Here is a 19,719-nt window from a genome sequence, read left to right on the forward strand (position 1 = left end):
TGTTAGTTAATTGGGTTAAAGAGTTTAACCAGTTAATCTCGAATCGTTGGAGTCCATAATCTGTCGGTCCATGAAGTCCCCCTACTAGCTCATATCAGACTAAACCTTAGAACAGTGTGACGAACGAATTTGAAGTATTCGAATTTGGTTTTTAGAGAAAAGCATTAAATATATACGCTATATTTAATGTAATGTTTAATTGTGAATTAAACATATATGGAGAGAAAATAAGAGATATTTAAATAAAATTTAAATATCAAGATTATAAATAGGGATTCATATTGATTGAGATTAGTGTTGGATTTAATTAAATTATTTAATTAATTATTTAAGAATATTTAATTTTAAAATTAATTATTAGAATTAATTTTAAAATTAAATGGAATTGGTCTTTGCAATAAAAGTCAAAATAGTTGACTAGGTCAAAATTAAAATAAAGTCAAAATTGTTGACTAGATAAAAAAGCAATGAAAGTCAAAATGTTGACTTTTGGCTTTGAAAGTAAAAATGTTAAAATTGTTGACTTTGGACTTTGAGAATCAAACTTTGACATTTGACAAAGTTAGTGGAAAGATCCAACAATTTTGAGTGGGAAATTAAGTTAGTGGAAAGATCCAACCATTTTAAGTGAGAAATTTCAACATTGCATTGCTAAGTGTTGTTTTCAATTGAAGACACTTGCCCCACTAATCCCATCTTGAGTTAATGGATTTTTTAGTGTCGAATTCTTATCAAACTCAAAGTTGCATGTTTTGCATGATATGATTTTTAAAATGAAGAGTTTTATGAATTTTATTTTTCTTGGTCAAGTGGAATTTTATGAAATTATTTGATAATATTATCCTATTTTCTCTAAAATCTTTAAACTTGTCATCTCTAAATTAGTTACTCACCGGATCCCACCATTCCATTCTAAGGCTGGAGAATAGTCGGAAAGACTCTCGTGGTAGTCTACGAACTGTTCATAAGGAGATTGGAGGTGATTTGGAGAAGTTTTGAAACTACAAAGGTTGTATATCTTCTTTCCCTTTATTCTTAATTTAATTGTATGCTTATTCTTTGAAATTAACTTAATTAGAGTACTTTAGCTCCATTATTTCTTCTGTTGCGCATATGTTCATTCCATCAATTGTTATCAGAGCATGCTTAAAATACTCAATTTTGGTTAATTTTTGCATATAGTCGGTATTGATTCATGTGATGAATGCTTTGAAAGAACTGTTATTCAAGAGAACCAGTGAGCGGAAGCAAGATCTTTCCAAGCCCATTGTGAAAGAATTAAACGCATTCACAAACATACATAACAGTTATGGATCTTAACAAAATTATAGTATGCTTAAGCAAACAAATACAAAAGGAATGAGAGACATACCTTTGAAGAACACTTCTTCTGTAAATCTCTCGCTCTCGTGAGAAATTGGACAACAACCTCTCGCTATCGTTCAAATCGCCTAGCCAATCGTCTAGCAATCATGAACAGTTTTCTCCTCGAACAAGCACCCTTCGATACTACCACTTGGCAACCTTGGTATTCTCAGAGTGAGAATCCAGTAGGTGTGGGCTTTGTGTGAATTTGGTAGAGGGATGGAGGAAGGAAACGATCGAACTACACGATCAAGCAAGTGGGAAAAAGTTATGTCTATCGTATAGACTGAGAATGCTTGATCGTTTAGTAAATATCGCTAGATTGTTTACACGACCGTTCAGTAAAAACTCACTAGTACACGATCGTTTAGTAAATCACGCTATATCGTTTACACGATCGTTTAGTAAATGTCGTTCCACCGTTTAATCTCTTGTGAGGCCTATCGTGTAGTCTCTCGTGAGTAAATAATTAGTAATATACTAATGAAGCGATCTCTTAGCAAAATGAAAACACTTTTTATTTTATCCTTCAGTTATCCAAAACTGAAAATAACCTCCCACCTTCACGGTTAATGGAGAAAATAACCAACCACAATTATTATATAATTTTTTTAATTATAACCTATTGTTTTAATATCACATCATATGTAATATATAAACCATAGTTCGTAATATTTAAACCATAGTTCTTGTCTCCTTTATTTAATATAAATCATATTTATATTAAATTCCTCCAATTAATGTATCTTATACATCATATCAATTATATCACATATAATTGAACCAACTTAATCATGTCATATATAATCAAATTCCCTCTAGTTAATTTGAACACTTCAAACTAACCCAAAAACTGATTCTCAACTTGAATCCATTGAGCTACCAAGGAGACATTATGGATCTGTAGCTTGAAGCTTCAACGGTATGTGAATAACTGACTAAATTCTTTAATCACAAAATCCACCATCCGTTAACTGCCAGGCACTCCACTAAAGAACGACACTTGCACTCTTCTCACTACAGATATATTTCTGTGTCCATTGGATATAACCAATCAACAGTACGATAACCCTTCACAGATTGCTCGTAAGTACAACTGGTCCAATTTACCATTTTGTCCCTATAGTTACGTCTAACTCCTTATGTACTACTGATTCCTTTAATGAACAATACATCATAGTTCTACTATAAGTGAACACCTCTCGAGCTACGAGAAAGTGGTGGCGCCACATCGTTCAAACTGCGGAATCAACCCTTAAGAGAGCAATCTATCTACATACCCTTGCTTCGAGGAAGGAGTGAATTCCATCTTATGTAGCTGAGTTCCCAGCTCCCCAATCAGACAAATCCCCAAAGTGGTAGGTTTGAGTCGCAATCTGGCCACTCGCACCCATGTAAATTAAAAGACCGCCCTCATAGATAGGAGTTCCCAAATCACTCAGAATTAAGGTCATGTTACCTATGGTCATCTTAGTGAAATGAAAGTCTCTGTCATGAACGACGTTATATAATGAGACTAAACATTTCTTGGTTCGGTATTATACAAACTCCTTTATATAGGATACCCTCACTTGCATTTCTCCACATGAATAATCAGGATCAGACCATCTATAACACTTTATAGTACTTGTAACATTTACAAAGTGGGTTGTATCGTAGTGTCACAGGATAAGGTTTCCCTCCTTTATCCATACACTACCGACCATTTAGGTGATCATTTAAGGCATGATCCACTTGTATGTCTCCACATACATGCTTAAGTCACAACGATAACCAGGGATTTTATTTTATTGGTTTGTGGTTAACGCAACTAAAATATCTCTTATTTCATAGACAATAGTGAAAAAAATATCTCATCTTATTACTATTGGGGTTGATGCCCTAAAGTCTCGTGTCCTATAGTTTGTAAACTGTTTGTACGAACGCTTGTGTTGTATAATATATGATATTTACTTCACATCTTGATTTTACTCAGTTGTATGTTTTATTTGCTTCACCACAAACCAATAAACATAAAATCTCTGGTTATCTGTATATAACTCAAACATGTATGTGGTGACATACAAATGGATCATGTGTTGAGTGATAACCAAAATGGTCTGTAGTATATGGATATAGGAGGGAAACCTTATCCTGGTAATGCTACGGATATGACCCGCTTGTGGAATGGTCACAAGTGTTATGACTTGTCACAAATAGTCTAATCCTAATCATTCGTGTAGAGGACATGCGAGCGAGGACGTCCTAATACAAAGAGTTTGTATAAGACCTGACCACGAATTGTTAACATCTCGTTATATAACACCGTTCATGACAGAGACTTCACTTCACTAGGATGACCATAGGTAACATGACCTCAATCCTGAGTGAGTTGGGAACTCCTACCATTAAGGGCGGTTCTTTGATTTGTATGGGTGCGAGTGGCTAGGTCACTGATTCAAACCTACCTTTTGGGGATTCGTCAGATTTGGGAACTGGGAACTTAGCTACACAAGATGGAATTCACTCCTCTCCCGAAGCAGGGGTAAGTAGATAGATAATTCCCTTAAGGGCTGATTCTAGGGCTTGAACAATGTGGCACCACACACATTCTCTTGGCCCAAGAGGTGTTCACACATAGTTAGACTATGCTGTGTTGTTCATTAAAGGAATCAGTGGTACTTAAGGAGTGAGATGTAACTACAGGAACAAAACGGTAAATTGGCCCAGCCGTACTTACAAGCATCTGTGAAGGGTTATCGTACTCATGATTGATTATATCCGATGGATCAAATATATCTGTGGTAAGAAGAGTTCAGCTGTTGGTCTCAAGTGGAATGCCTAATAGTTAACGGATGGTGGATCTCGTGGCTAAAGAGTTTAGTCAGCTATTCACGTACCGTTGAAGCTTCGAGCCACATGTTCATTAGGTCCCCTAGTAGCTTGGATAAAGTCGAGAATCAGTATTTGGGTCAATTTGAAATGTTCAAATTGACAAGAGAGAGTTCGATTATATATGATATAATTGAACTGGTTAATTATATATGATATAATTGGCTAAATGTATGACATACATTATTTTGGAGGAAATTAGATATAAATATGATTTATATCAAGTGGAGGAGAAATTATTATAGTAGATATGTGATATCAAACTATAAGGTAAGAATATATTATGATTATACTCATTAATTATTAAATTGATTAATTATGAGATAATTTGTCGTATTATTCTCCTCAATCGTGCGTTAGTGGGAGCAACCGCATTCGGTTATGATAATCGATGAATAAAATGAAAATTGTTTTCATTTGGCATATAGGTTCGAAAATTTGCAAAACGTGTGAAAACGTAAACGATCGCCTAGCTTGCGAGCCTATACGATAGTATCTCATCGTCTAAACGATCGCTCACCAGTGTCTAAACGATCGCACACCTTTCCCTAAACAATTGCTTAGCTTTCCAAAACGATCGCATAACGTGCTGCATTTTCTAAACGATCGTCTACCTTTTATTAAACGATCGCTTAGTAAAACCTATACGATCGTGTAGCTTTATCTAAACGATAAACATCCCTGCTATACGATAGCTCTTTCCTCCCATTTGTTTATCGTCTACACGATCTATCTTTTCTCTTACCTCTACTAAATTCACCAAAGACTACACTTTGGATTCTCACTTCGAGAATACCAAGGGCTCCAACTGGTGGTGTCATCCCCGCTGCTTTCTTGTTCATGACTGTTCGTGTTGTTGCCATTCGTTTAGACGATCATGTTGCCGCAGCCGACTGATTTGCTGGGCAATAGAGCATGTAGAGGTTATTCCGCTGCTTTAAGTTCGACATTTGAAGAGAGTCTTCAACTGGTATGATAACTTTTTCCCTTGTGTTTTATTGTTTGAAGCATGTCATTAATTAGTGTTAATTTGCATAACTATCTATTGGAATGTATTTGTTGTATATCGGTCAAAATGAAATTGGAAAGATCTGAATGTGCTCATGGATGCTCTTCGTTAAGAGTTTCTTCAATTGGTATCACATCACAAGCGTTTGTTCATACAGGTGTTTACAAACTACAGGATCCTGGGAGATTTAGGGCATCAACCCCAACATGATTGTGGTCTAAAGTGGATAATTTCGGTTTTGACATCCAAATTTCTCTCTTGGGCTTTTGTAATGATGATTGTAATTGCCTGGTGTTTTATGGGCTTTAATGTGTTGCGAAGGGTCTATATATTTGCTAGAGTTATTATAGTTGTTTTTAGGCTGTAATTGCTCGGTTTCATCAAAGTGAACTTCAAATTTGGTGAAGAAAAACTCACAGACCCAAAACAACTCTCAGATCCGGCGTCTACGTCAACGCTCCAGTCCAACTTTGTCTTGCGTTCTGGTTCGCCAGCCGATCCGCACCTGCTCCATTAAACCTGAGTATGACCCATGTGCGCCTGGTAGGTGGTTCAACCGGTCCAGATGGTCTAGATCGACTCGGTTCGACTGGTTTGACCATTTTTTTTATCGGTTTTGGGCAGTTTTTACTAGGTTTTTAGGTTTTTAAAGCCGGTTCAAGTGTTTTTCAAGCGATTTGAGTTGGTTCGATGTGTTTCGAAGTGTTCGAGGCTGGTTTCTGTTTATTATTTTCATAATTTTAGCTTTTAGCTAACTTAGGATGTCAAAACCGATCTTTTTTAGTGTGTTTATTTAATTATGCATTGTGAATGTATAAATTAAATAATTTATTTATGTGTGCATTTTGTATGCCATGTAGATTTAAAATCCCACTATAGGATAAGTATGTAGCATGCATTGCAAGTATATTATAAGTGTTATAGTATATAGTATGCATGTGCAGTACTCTATGTTTTTTATGTAAGTTGTTATATTAATGCATGAAATGAATGTTTATATAATTGTTCTATAAAGCATGTTAGATGCATGCTATTGGTTGTCTTTTTTTATAAGTGTTATGAAAAGAGATAAGACTTTAAAATCTATAACAAAGATAAAAGCATGCTCACTTAAGGTTAATGGAATCTAAGAAATACTATTTTAATAGTTAAAATAGGTTGATATCTTGTAAAACTGGTGGTTACAAGAATAACTCAGCCAGTGAGATCCCGTTTAAGGTTGGAGGTATTTAAGTTGACGATTTATGGAACATCTGCTACCTGGGAATTGAGCCGGCGTATGAGTTAAGTTAACCCGATTTTATGAGCATGCGTGAGCGATGTGAGGTAATGAAATTGGTTTATCACTTAGACATCGTAGGGTTAATTCTAATATAAATATTATACTCGAAAAAATCACCTAGACTTAGGGTATGTTTTATTAGTCATAATATACCTAAGTAAACATTTACCCAAAACTGTATAAAACACTTTAGTGGGAGATTAATAACATATACGATATGTTGTTCTTAGCTTTCACGTCCCTAAGAATTCACACCGTGAGATTCATGCTCGGTTTCGTATCACCCTGGGAGTGACCTCCATTCGAAAATTTTTGCATGGGTGAATATCAAGGTGAATAGGGAAAATAGTTCATAGTAAGTGGGCGAAGGATGTGTGTCAACGTATCTTGTAGTCTTTTCCATTAGTTTGGACCGTGAGATTCTTATGTTGTGCCTGCTCGTCGTTTTTAGGCAGCATTAGCTAGTCGTCTTTTCAACGACTATCCTCTCGGAGGGTTGTAACATGAGATTCAAAACAACTTAAACTCCAAAAATGTATAGGGTCTCTTAGGTCGATTCCTAACTTTGACTCTCAAATTCGGTAGCATTGTTGAGGCTGCTAACCTCTAAGATTTGGAAATGGTGGGTTACACTTACGAGAATTACCAAGTGTTAGTATATTCTAGACCAAAGAAACGATAGCTAAAAAATCTATTGGAGTATGAGTTACTCTGATAATAGTGATTAGCTGAGATTGTCTCAATTCAAAAGAGGAGTAGCAGACTACCCCTTGGTAGATGTTACTTTAAACCTCTAAAGTACCATTGCAATAAGAATAATGATGGGTACATTATTATTTTTTGCTAAACCTGATTGGATAATAGCAATTCACTAATAGAATTTCTTTATATTTTTAGCATGACTAGCTCTTTAGTACAATTACTTGCTTTCGAGAAGCTTAATGGGGAAAATTATACTACGTGGAAATAAAAATTGAACACAATACTGGTAATCGATGATCTTAAATTTGTTTTAACCGAGGAATGTCCTTCAAACCTCGGCTTAAACGCAAACCAAAATGTTCGGGATACATAAGACAAATGGACACAGGAGAATGAAAAAGCTAGAGTCTACATTCTTGCCAACGTATCTGATGTTTTGGCTAAGAAATAAGATGGTATGCATACCGCTAAAGAGATTATGAATTCTCTCTAAGGGATGTTTGGGCAGTCGTCCTTCTTTATTAGACATGATGCCATCAAGTACGTTTATAATTGCTGTATGAAAGAAGGAACCTCTATTAGAGAACATGTCTTGGACATGATGGTCCATTTCAATGTGGCAGAAGTAAACAGAGTTGTCAGAAATGAGAAAAGTCAAGTAAGCTTTATTCTAGAGTCACTTCCAAAGAGCTTTTTACAGTTCCACACAAATGCAATGATGAACAAGATAGAATATAACTTAACTACTCTTCTCAATGAGCTTCAGACTTATTAGTCACTCTTGAAATCTAAGGGACATGAAACAGAGGTAAATGTTTCTACTGCAATGAGGATGGACACTGGAAAAGAAACTGCCCAAAGTACCTTGTGAAGAAGAAATCCGAAAAAGCAAAACAAGGAAACGAGTTTCTAAAAATGCTTACGAAAGGTGAGATAACTCTCAGGGTTTTGAACAGAAGAGGTTATCTCAGCAAAATCAGTGGAAGTTTATGAAGTTGATATCTAGAGATAGATTCATAATGTACTTTTTGTTTATGAAATGAAAGAAATCTTATATCTATCTTTTGTTAGAATAATTATACAAAGTATCTTTTGACATAAATTAAGTGTTCATTAACAAAAGAATTATTTTTATTTGTTCTACTAGAAAACAACTTGTGTTAAAACCAACCAAAGTGTAGGCCATTTTAAATATCGTAATATTTAAAAACGGCTGAAATGAAAAACAAAAGGCAAAATGTTTGTTCGAGTACATTTCTTTGGCACTTAAGATTTGGCCATAATTAATCTCAATAGGATTGAGAGATTGGTTAAAAGTGTACTAAACTAGTTAAAAGACAACTTCTTACCTCTATGTGAGTCTTGTCTTGAGGGTAAACTAATTAAAAGATCTTTTACGAGAAAAGGTCTTAGAGCCAAAGAACCCTTAGAGCTTGTGCATTCAGACCTGTATGGTTCGATAAATGTCAAAGCATGGGGACGATATGAATATTTCATCAGATAATTATTCAATGTACGATTATGTTTTCCTAAATTCATCATAAATTTGAAGCATTTGAAACGTTCAAGGTGTATAAGACTGAAGTTGAAAACTTGTTAGGTAAAACATTTAAGACACTTTAATTAGATTGAGGTGGAGAGTATATGTTTGATTGCAGGACTATTTGATAGAATATGGAATCCAAGCTCTCTGTACCTGATGCCTCAGCATAACGATACATCAAGAAGAAGAAACAGAACCCTGTTATACATAGTTTGGTTGATAAATGAGCTATGCTTAGTTACCTAATTAGTTTTGGAGATATTCAGTAGAGATTACTATATACTTTAACGTAGTTTTCCATTAAAAGGATTTTTGGAACTCCATATGAGTTATGGAGAGGTCGTAAAATTTTTTTATGATACATAAAAGTTGTTTTTGTTATTTCAGAATTTGGGGATGACCGACACATGTGTTGGTGCAAAACCCTAAGGAATTGGAACGTCGTTCAACAGTATGCCTATCTGTAGACTATCTAAAAGTTGAATACTTCTTCAACCTAGAAGAAAATAAAGTATTTGTATCAATCTTGTGATAAGCTAGTATTGTGTTAAAGTTTCCATAGAAGTCACAAAAAATCAGCAAGTGTTATTGATTCAGTTGGTCCTATAACAAGAGTTGTTAGAACTAGTTAAATGTATCTTTCTCAAGAGTTGAGAGTGCCTTGATGTAGTAGGAGGGTTGTGTGACAGTCTGACCATAACATGGGTTTACTAGAAACTCATGTCATCAATATTTGATGATGGCATCAAGTAACACCTCAAGGAGTTGAGGTATAAGATGCATTTTATATGTATTTGAAGTTAGAAATCTATTATATGTTGATTAGTTTACAAAGGTCCTCACGGCTAAAGTGTTTGAGGGTCACATAGAGAGTCAAGATTACGAGTTGTATAATCTAGGGCAAGTGGGAGAAAAATCCATCGGTATATGATGCCTAGTGAAGACAAATTATGGGTATGTGATGTCCTAGTTTATTGAATTTCTCTCTAAAACTCAAACAACTCAACATTATGTGAATACATGTGTTACCATTGGAGTTTTAGTTCAAGTGGGATTTTGTTGGGTTTTATGTCTTAAAACTCGTGGTTTGTGAACAATAAACTTATTCTGTTATCAATAAAAATGTTATTGAGGCTTATTCAATAAAGTTGTTATTAAATTTATGAATTGCTCATTTCATTTTAGAAAGAACCTAAATCCAATAAACTAAGATCCATGGCTATTACATGAATACTTGGACTTTATGTAGTGACATAAAAGTGGATCAAGTTCGAGTAGATAGCTAATATGGTTTATAGTATATGGATAAGGCTGGGTACATTATCCTTGGGACACTATCGAAGTGGCCCACTTTGTATTTAGTACAAACGATGTGATCCTGAATCGTTCATGTAGAGGCATGCGAGTGAGGGTGTCTTGTGCAAAGAGTTTTTATGACAGGACCAAGAAATAAGTCGCTTTTACTTTATAACGCTGTTTACTGTTTAAGACTGACTATTTCAAAATGATGACCTAGGTAATTTGACCTTAATCCTGAGCTAATTATGAACTTCTGTTTATTCGGGATTATCCTTAGATTTTCATGGGTGAGGGTTGACTCAACAGCGCCGACTCAATAAGTCTCCCATTTCAGGGGTGAGACTGGGTAGATAACTGGAGACATTGGGTGCAAGACGAAATTCACTCCTACCCGCTTTAGGGATAGTAGAGAGGTTGTTCTCTTAAGTGTTGACTTTAAGTCTTGAACAAGGGGCCTCATCCTCTGATCGGCCCGAGAGGGTCTTGATTTAGTGATTGGATCACAAACTAATTGTTCATTAGAGGATCAGTAGGACTTAAGGAGCAAGATGCAATCTTGGGGGTAAAACAGTTTTTGACCCAGCCGTTATTACGAACAACCTGTAAAGGGTTGACTTACTGATTATGGTTATATCGATAGAAATATATCTACAGTGAGGGAAGTGCAACTACTGGGTTTTAGTGGAGTGACCCAGTAGTCAACAAATGTTGGTTAATTGGGTTAAAGAGTTTAGTCAGTTAATCTCGTATCGTTGGAGCCTATGATCTATAGTCCATGAGGTTCCCTTACTAGCTTATATCAGACTAAACCTTAGAACAGTATGACGAATGAATTTGAAGTGTTCGAATTCGATTTTTGGAGTAAAATGTTAAATACATACGATACATTTAACCTAATGTTTATTTGTGAATTAAACATATAGAGAGAAATTAGGAGATATTTAAATAAGATTTAAATATCAAGATTATGAATAGGGATTCATATTGATTGAGATTAGTGTTGGATTTAATTAAATAAATTAATATTAATTTAATAAAATTAGTTATTAGAATTAATTTTGAAATTAAATGGAATTGGTCAAAATTGCAATAAAAGTCAAAATAGTTGACTAGGTCAAAATTGCAATAAAGTCAAAATGGTCGTCTAGGTAAAAAATCCAATAAAAGTCAAAATGTTTACTTTTGACTTTGAAAGTAAAAAAGTCAAAATTGTTGACTTTGGATTTTGAGAGTCAAACATTGACCTTTGACCAAGTTAGTGGAAAGATCGAACAATTTTGAGTGGGAAATTCCAACATTTGCATTGCTAAGTGTTGTTTTCAATTGAAGACACTTGTCCCACTAATCCCACTTCGAGTTAGTAGATTTTTAGTGTCAAATTCTCATCAAACTCAAAGTTGAATGTTTTGCATGATATAACCTTTAAAAGGAAGAGTTTTATGAATTTATTTTACTTGGCCAAGTGGAATTTTATGAGATTATTTGATAATCTTAACCTATTTTCTCTAAAATCCTTAAACTTTTTCTCTCTAAATTAGTCACTCACTGGATCCCACCATCTCGTTCTAAGAGAATAGTCAAGAAGACTCCTGTGGTGGTCTACGAACCGTTCATGAAGAAATTGGAGGTGATTTGGAGAAGTTTTGAAACTACAAAGGTTGTATATCTTCTTTCTCTTTATTCTTAATTTTATTGCATGTTTATTCTTTAAAATTAATCTAATTAAAGTATTTTAAATATGTTATATTTTTTTCGCTATGGATGTGTTCGTTCCAGGTCGACCTAGAACACGAGAGTTTAAATTTCCTTTTCGAGATGCATGGACGTTCCCTTTTGAACTTGAATGTGTACCTATAGGATTTTGGCCGACCCAACAGAATGATGCCCACTCAAAAAAATTAGAGTAATAGCTTTTTTTTTTTTCCTTTTTGGTTTCATTTATGACATTCTGATTGGCTATGATCCCATTGCTTTATCGCCATATATTTGCTTTCTAATTTGCTTTTGAAAATAACGTCAAGGCAATCTAAATTAGAGGTGATAATCGTTCGATTTTATCAGTTTTGGGATCAACTAAGAATCAAACTAAATCAAATCAATTGGTTTTATAAAGAACGGATTCAAACTAATGTCCAATAAAGAACAAAACCAATGGATTGATTATATTGGATCAGTTTATTATCGGTTTGGTTCTCTATTTTTGACATTTTTTTTCTTCCAAAATTTTATTTTTAATTCCATTTTCTTTTGAATTGGTTATTTTTTCTCATTTTAAATTAAAATTGGATCTATTTCTTTCTTTATATATATATATAAATTGAAATTTGATATTTTTGTTTTTTTTGCCAGTTTTCTCAATAAAAACCATACACGCTCCATAATAATTGGTATTTTTTCTAAACAACAAATATACATGGACCATAATAATTAAAATACTAAAAGATACCTAATGAAGAGTTTATTATTAATGGTATATATATACTATTGGTTCGGTTCGGTTTTGACTGATTTTTCTAATCCGATCCGAATCAATACTTTTTTTGTTTTCTTCAAATACAAATCAAGATGTCTAATTTCATACTAAAAAATCAAACGAAACTATTAGATCGGTTTGGATTGATTTAGTGTTTCGGTTTTTTCCGCTTTTTAAAATATCAACAAAAATTGGATACATTTGAATATCACAATTCAAATTGAATGCTTAGAAGAAGAAGGAATTGTAATGTAGTTTTGAACAATGACCCCGATGTATATCTTAAGATATATATATATATATATCCTTTGAAAATTTGAAATGACTAAAAAGTCCTTAAAAGCTTATACATTATTTTTCGATATCTTTCACCTGCAATTAAGAAAAAAGGAAAACTTATTGTCTTTTGCAGAAGTGCATCATGAATTCATTTGTAAGAAATCAAAACTGACCCATTTTGAGCAACTATAATATACAGTTCCAAATAAAATATTTGCTTGCCTATCAATTCAAGCTAAAATTATATAAAAGAAGAAGCCAAACCAATCCAATTTGCATATAATACTTGAGGGAAAATGATGCTGCAATTCTGTCTTCTATTTTTGACTCTTTTTCCATAGAACGCCTATCTTTTTCAGCATGTTGATATTCTTCTTCTTCGGCGAGTCATCGTCGAGGTCTTCGGAGTAGAACGAGCTGAGAGGATAGTTGCTGTCAATAGAACCTGAAATGTCTACAAGTTTTCCATCTTTCCCTGGTGAGAGCATTGCAGCAGCTGCCTCAGCTGCTTTCCTCCATTGGTCTAACTGCACCCTTAACCTCCTCAATTCTGCCTCCGTTTCTGAGTTTTCGTTTATGCTACCAAGCTTGTTCAAAGCCTCTTCATTTGCAGATCTTGCTGATTCTTCCAGATCAGTAGTTTCGCCGTGCTCTATCTTCCTTTCTGTTCCCATTTTCTGAATGTCCACCCGGAGCATATCGTTTTCTTCAATGATTCCTTGCAACTCTGTCTCTTTATCTAGCAAACTTGCCTTTAAGTCCTCAATATCAGCCTCTAACTTCTTCAGCTGTTCTGCAAGGTCGGATTCATTTTCGGTTTCTTTGCTTTTCTGGTTCAAGTTTACAATTTCGTTTTCCTTGGCAATGCTCAGAAGTTGAGCTTCTTTATCCTCAAGATGCGTCCTCAGTTGCTCGATTTGTGCCTTGGCTTGAATGAGTTCAGCTTCGAATGCAGCCTCTTTACGACGTGATTCTGATTTTATAGATTCCACTTCTTCATAAGAACTTCTAATCTGTATTGTGCTTCGAAGATATTCGTCCTGGTACCTTCTATCAGCGGCATCTAAAGCTAGTCTCAGTTGACCCATTTCAGATCTAACACAATTAAGCTCAGTTTTAAGCTGATTAACGTATTCATTTTCTTCATCCTCCTTGTCATTGTTCTTATTTTCAGAGTGATCCTCCAAATTTTTCTTGTCAATTTCAGCCAAATCATTCTGGTATTTGCTAACAAGAGCCTCCAATGATGTAACCTTTTCTTTGGATTGCTCCAACTCCAAGGATATGGAGCTGAACGCTTTCATCGCATTGGTTCCCTCTGATTGAAGCATTTCAATGGTTTCGTTTGCTGTTTCCAGTTCCATCTGTGTTTTCTTCAGATCTTCAACAGCCTGAGCTTCAGAATCTTCATATTCAGAAAGCTTGGATTTGAGTTCCTCCACCAGTGACAGTGTTTCTTTGAGTTCTATTCTGAGGCCCTGAATCTCAGCATGTGCAGACTCGGCATGTCTACTCTGGTTCGCCTCCGAACCAGCTATTCTTTCCAGCTGAAGCTTAAGCTTCTGATTTTCATGCATGGCAGCAGCCAAAGCAGCAGAATCCATTAAATGCTGTTTTTGGAGAGCCTCCAGTTCAGACTGCCATGCTCTATCTCGATCCTGCGAAATTTTACGTAGTTCTTGAATCCGTTCATCTTCAGAAGCAGAAAGCTCTAGCAACTGCTGTCTGGAATCCTTAAGCTCCGAGGACATGGCGTTAAGCTGCTGCTTAGCTTCTTCAGCTTCCTCTTTTGCTCTCCTCTTCCCCGATTCAGAGGCATTCAGTTGATCCTTTGCCTTTTTCAGTTCATCTTGAAGTTGAGCAATCTGTGATTCCATTGTAGAAACTCGATTTGGGCGTTTTTTCTGGAGTTTAAAGTTATACAAAGAATGAAAATCATGTCAAATGAAATTCGTTTTCAAATCTTCAAAAGGACGCAAATGAGCAATTCTCATCTGCAAAGGACTTGAAGTTGCATATCCTATACAAATAAGTTCATAAACAGTTTTTCCAAAAGAAAATTGGTAGTTTGAGTCCAGATTAATGAAATAAACAAATTTAATCAACATGAGATCAAACTAATAGGAAATGAGAGATAACAACTTAAAAAAAAAGGAAATTGGCTCATGTTTTCACTGAGTTTTATTCTAAAAAGTATAAAATTGAATTCATAACAGCCTCTCAAACAAGCAGGACCATGGTTGGGGAGAACTGAGAAGTACCTCAAGTACTGAACTTTGAACTGATTTTGTAACAATAGTTTTAGGATTTCTTTCCTTTGTCATTTTACTCGAAGGAAGTGGAGAAGGCGAAACCGAAACAGAATCCGAACCCGGTGCTTTAAGTTGTCGAGTGGGTCGAGGTTTTCTCAGTGGTGCTTCTAAACTTCTGCACTCATAACAGAAAAACAATCAACACTCAAGCAGCAAGATGATCTGAACAGAAAGTTAAAAGAAGAAAAGGAACAAGAAAGACTGGCAATCTTACTTAGGCTTTGAGGTCTGCATATTTTGCAGTTCCTGCTGAAGAATAAAAGCAGGCTTGAATGAATAGTTGGTATTCCCCTTCAAAGCTCTCTGACCCACAAGGACTGCTTCAATTCAGAGAATTATTTCATTAAAAATTAAACATAAAAACAAAAGCTGAATGCAAAAATTTAGATGGTAGCCTTAATCAGAATCAACAGAAAAATGCAACAACCAAATAACAAACACTCCCTTCAAAGAAACTCTGGAGAAACCACCCCCACTTCTACCAACCAAAGCCACTTTGTTAAGATATTCAGGAAAAAAAAAAAATATACGTAAACCAAAAGAAAAGGTATATGAATGCTTTCATTCAAATCTCTTTTCTCCACTTTCTCCATTTCATTACTTTCACAGTGCTCTGTTGGCCCCAACAAATCATGGCCATATGTAAAAGTTGCATGATCTTCAACTCTCTCTCCCTTTCCTTGGGCCAAACTGTTTGTTTGCTTATTTGAAAAACAGTAAAGAATATCATGCGAAAACAAATCATATAAAGAAAAAAAAGAAAAAAAGAAAAAAAAAGAAAGAACAGAACAGAACAAAGTAAAAGGAAACAAAAAGAAAACCAGAAACCTAGATGATCCCCTAAATGTAAACTCATCCCAGAAAAGGCAACCACAAGCAAAATCTGCCTCACACAAACCAAATCAGGAAGTTTTAAGAGATGAAAATAAGCACAAAAACCAATCACGCTTAACAATTTCTTTGCAGGTTTTTTGATCTTACCAAAAGCTAGTGGTAGCTCACACCAAATTGCTCTGAGAGACAACCTGGTTTGCCATAATTCTCATTCTCTCTACCTCATTGTAGCCAGTAGTATATAAGGCCAAGGACTTTGCTTCAATCCTACAGCTTCAAAGCTCGTGAGAGAAATCGTGAGAAGGATCTCAGTGTCCACTGTCAAATATTACTGCTTACCCACAGGCCACAAAGCAGAAATGTCAGCTGCAAATTTCCTCATTGGGTTTTGAACTACAGCCAAAACAGCCAATGATGGAAGAAAATTTCGCCGAAATGAGCTATGCCCACCAGGTGTTTGAAGTTTGTCCTCAGAGAAAAAGTTTTGTTTTTATGTGCAGCAACACAAGCAAGTCACAGACTAAGCTTAAAAAGTAACGTGATTCGGCAAGATCACTTACTCTACACTTGATTTTCTTCATCCCCCACCTCTGTTTTTGACTTGGAGGGTAGAACTCAGCCATCAGATTCCAACAACTTTGGCTTTACTTTAGCGATTGAAATTGAGAAAACCGTGTGGAAGCTTTGAATATGGGTCACCGCTCCATTTTTTTTTTTTTTTTTTCAAAGCAATTGGTTTTTACCTTGCCTTTGCCTTGACTAACATGTGGGTATCCATGTGATGAAAAAGACCTGTGAATGGTTGGATCTCAGAGATAGGCTTCTCCATGAACAGAACAGAAGGACCACCTCCAGAGCTATTCTATGCATGGAAATGCCTAATTTCCCTTTATGCTTCCCATATGAATACTAAAGAGAAATTTTTTCTTTCACGATTCTTATCAAACACTTCATTGCCATGTGAAACGCAGCAACTCTTTGAAATTTTGAACTTGTTCATCATTCAACCAGTTGGTTTTGGATTATTATTTATTTATTTTTTTTTGTTTTGTTTTTTTTTTCTCTTTAGTTACGAACGTAAGATCTCTAAAAAAAAAAAAATTATGTTAATTACTGTTGAACTAAGATCAATTTAACCAATGATTGAGATTCGTACACTAACTTTGGACTAAATATCTATTAAAATTTTAGATAAAAATTGCAACCTAAAATAGATGCAGTGGCATATAGGACATTGCTTTGTTCAAAATTCTAATAGTTTTTTTTTTTTTGGGTTAAAATATCATTCGGTCTCTATATTTGTAAATTTCTTAAATTTAATCATTGTACTTTTATTTGTCTAATTTTAGTCAATATACTTTTAATGAATCTTAAATTTAATCTCTACTTCTAGTTTAATTTTTTTTATTATTTTTTAAAAACTTTTATTATCTATTAATATTTTTACTATAAATTTTAAAAACATATTTGCACGTTGTATTTTCTTGCATTAAAACTATTATTATTATTTAACCAATCTCATCGAAATTGACTATGAGAACTAAATTTAAAATTTATTGAAAGTACAAGAACTAAAATTGGATAACTGTAAATATAAAGACTAAAATCAAATAAATTTCATAATATATAAATTAAAATGATATTTCTTCGACTTAAATTTTTACTCTCAAAGGTAAATAATATTGTAATTTTCGAGAGAGAGAGAGAGTCATTTTAGAGAAAAAAAAGAAAAGAATGAAAGGTATATACTTTGGCTAAAACTCTATTAATCTTTCATCCTTTATATAATTATGTAAAACCCATTTGACTTGAATGATCAAAAAGTCAATTGAACCTTAAAGTTTGGACCTTTTTCTTAAAAGGATAAAATAAAGATTACCCATTTGTCTTGCTTTGCACAGTTTTAAGAATCTTATCTGTGAATTATTAAGTACCAAAGTTAAGTCTAAGGAGAGGGAGATTTTTTTTTTTGTAAAAAAGAGATGGTTTGATCTTAAAATTGAGAGGTTGTATTTTACACATATTATGTGAAATAGATTGTTTTTCAAGTACAATCAAATATAAAGTTTTATTAAAGAAAGCAAATTTGTAGCATAGGACTTCTAATATTGGATTCAGTGGATGGATGGTTTTCATGAATGGATTTTAGAGGATAATAATAAATGATATCACCGAAAATTGTCATGTGAAACCAAAAATCCAAAATTAGCCACATCCACTTTTCTCTTATGAAGTTTATTTTATTTTATTTTATTTCCTTTGTGGATAGAATACAATGTCTCATGTAGCTTTACTTGCAAGGAAGGCAATAAAATAATAATGAGAGAGTAGACTTAAAAAAAAGGTAAGATTGTATTGATGACTCTATCTTTGAAAACATCAAAGCAAAACCAAAACAAAACAACTTGACAATCGGTTGGGGACATGTCACTTTGTAATTAAACAATGGATTCGACGTACCATTTGTCCTAATTTATTGTGAATTTGATTCAAAAGTAGGAACGATTTTCTAGCGTTTAATGAATACTGCTACAACTTAACCTTTTTAATGAGTCCTCATCATTATTTGTATATTAAATATCTAAAGAACTTCCAACATGATTGATTAAGACTTGTACCTTCAACTAATAGGTTAGATATTTTTTACTTCAAAGGTTGAATTATAAGAAAAATATAACAATAAAGTGGTAGAATACAAATAAAAAAAAAAAGAGAGAGAATATTTAGATTGGTTAACAATATTAGAGAAATGATTACCACTCGAATTTAATCACTCATATATTTAAAAAGTTAATCAAATCACGGCTAAAATATAGTTGTCACTCTCATAATGATAAAATATATGGTTAAAAAATATTTATATTGATTCATTGGTTCTAAAATGAACAACTAGATCAAAATAAAAAGGTTATTCAGTTGGAACACAAAATCAGATTGGATATCTCTGTCAATTTCATTTTTGGGCAATGCTTATCCACTTGGCCATCTCTTAATAAATTTAGAACCTTCTGGACCTTCACAAAGGGTAAAGTGGGGATTTCAACTACACAACCATTTTGGGAAAGAGTTCTTAGAGTTTAGATGAAGATTGATCGATTATTTTTCCACTAAACTCACAATTAATCAGTCTTCTTTGAAAGTCAGGTAGGTTTGTTTAGTTTACAAGAGAAGTTGGAATTCTTGCTAACAAGAGCGTAGTTTAATTGACATAATGCTTGCATTATTGATTTCGAGGTTTGAGATTCGATTCCCCCACCCTACACTTTAATTACAATATATTTCAAAAAAAAAAAAAAGTTGGAATTCTATGTAGAGCTAGTTGCTATTAACTTCATGTTGAGTTGGTACTTGAAAAAAAAAATGAAATGAAGCATAGACATGGATACAGATACGAGATATGAATACGTTGATACGTACAATACAAAAAATATCTAAGATGTTGAAGTAAAACAGTCAATAAAATGTAATAAAAAATGGTCTCGTATTGATCAAAGAAGAAGAAGATTAGAGAGAGAAGTATGAAGATAAACAAAAAAACTTCTTTGTTGAATTGTTGAAGATATTCAACTGGGTTATATTTTGGAGGAGCTTGTTGGGATTAAAATGTGAAAATGAAAATTAGATGATATTCTAGAGTTTGATCTTTTATTTTCTTTTTCTTTTAGTTTTGGACTCGAGTAGTGACCTTTTTAAATAGGATGCCTAGTTTAAGATTGGGAAAGATTAGATGAGTTGTTTATCTTTTTTCTT

At 33.9% G+C, this 19,719-nt stretch overlaps 1 protein-coding gene across 4 annotated transcripts; it reads right to left on the bottom strand.

Moving 5' to 3' along the window:
- Window positions 1-12,822: 12,822 nt before the first annotated feature.
- LOC120073742 (interactor of constitutive active ROPs 3) lies at window positions 12,823-16,927 on the bottom strand. Of its 4 annotated transcripts, none has more exons than XM_039026562.2 (4): window positions 16,117-16,927; window positions 15,350-15,452; window positions 15,085-15,250; window positions 12,823-14,727 (listed from the first exon to the last, which is right to left on the bottom strand). In XM_039026562.2, exons 2-4 carry the CDS (start codon window positions 15,367-15,369, stop codon window positions 13,141-13,143), a joined length of 1,773 nt encoding a protein of 590 aa, XP_038882490.1. In that variant the 5' UTR covers window positions 15,370-15,452; window positions 16,117-16,927; the 3' UTR covers window positions 12,823-13,140. The 4 variants fall into 4 exon arrangements, with proteins under 4 accessions (XP_038882490.1, XP_038882491.1, XP_090168510.1 ...); XM_039026563.2 differs by having other exon boundaries at window positions 15,350-15,455; window positions 16,117-16,720; XM_090312384.1 differs by lacking the exon at window positions 16,117-16,927 and adding an exon at window positions 15,737-15,755.
- Window positions 16,928-19,719: the final 2,792 nt, after the last annotated feature.

Source organism: Benincasa hispida, chromosome 3 (genome assembly GCF_027475165.1).
Source record: "Benincasa hispida cultivar pf3 chromosome 3, pf3_genome.v1.1, whole genome shotgun sequence".
Taxonomy (NCBI): Eukaryota; Viridiplantae; Streptophyta; class Magnoliopsida; order Cucurbitales; family Cucurbitaceae; genus Benincasa; species Benincasa hispida.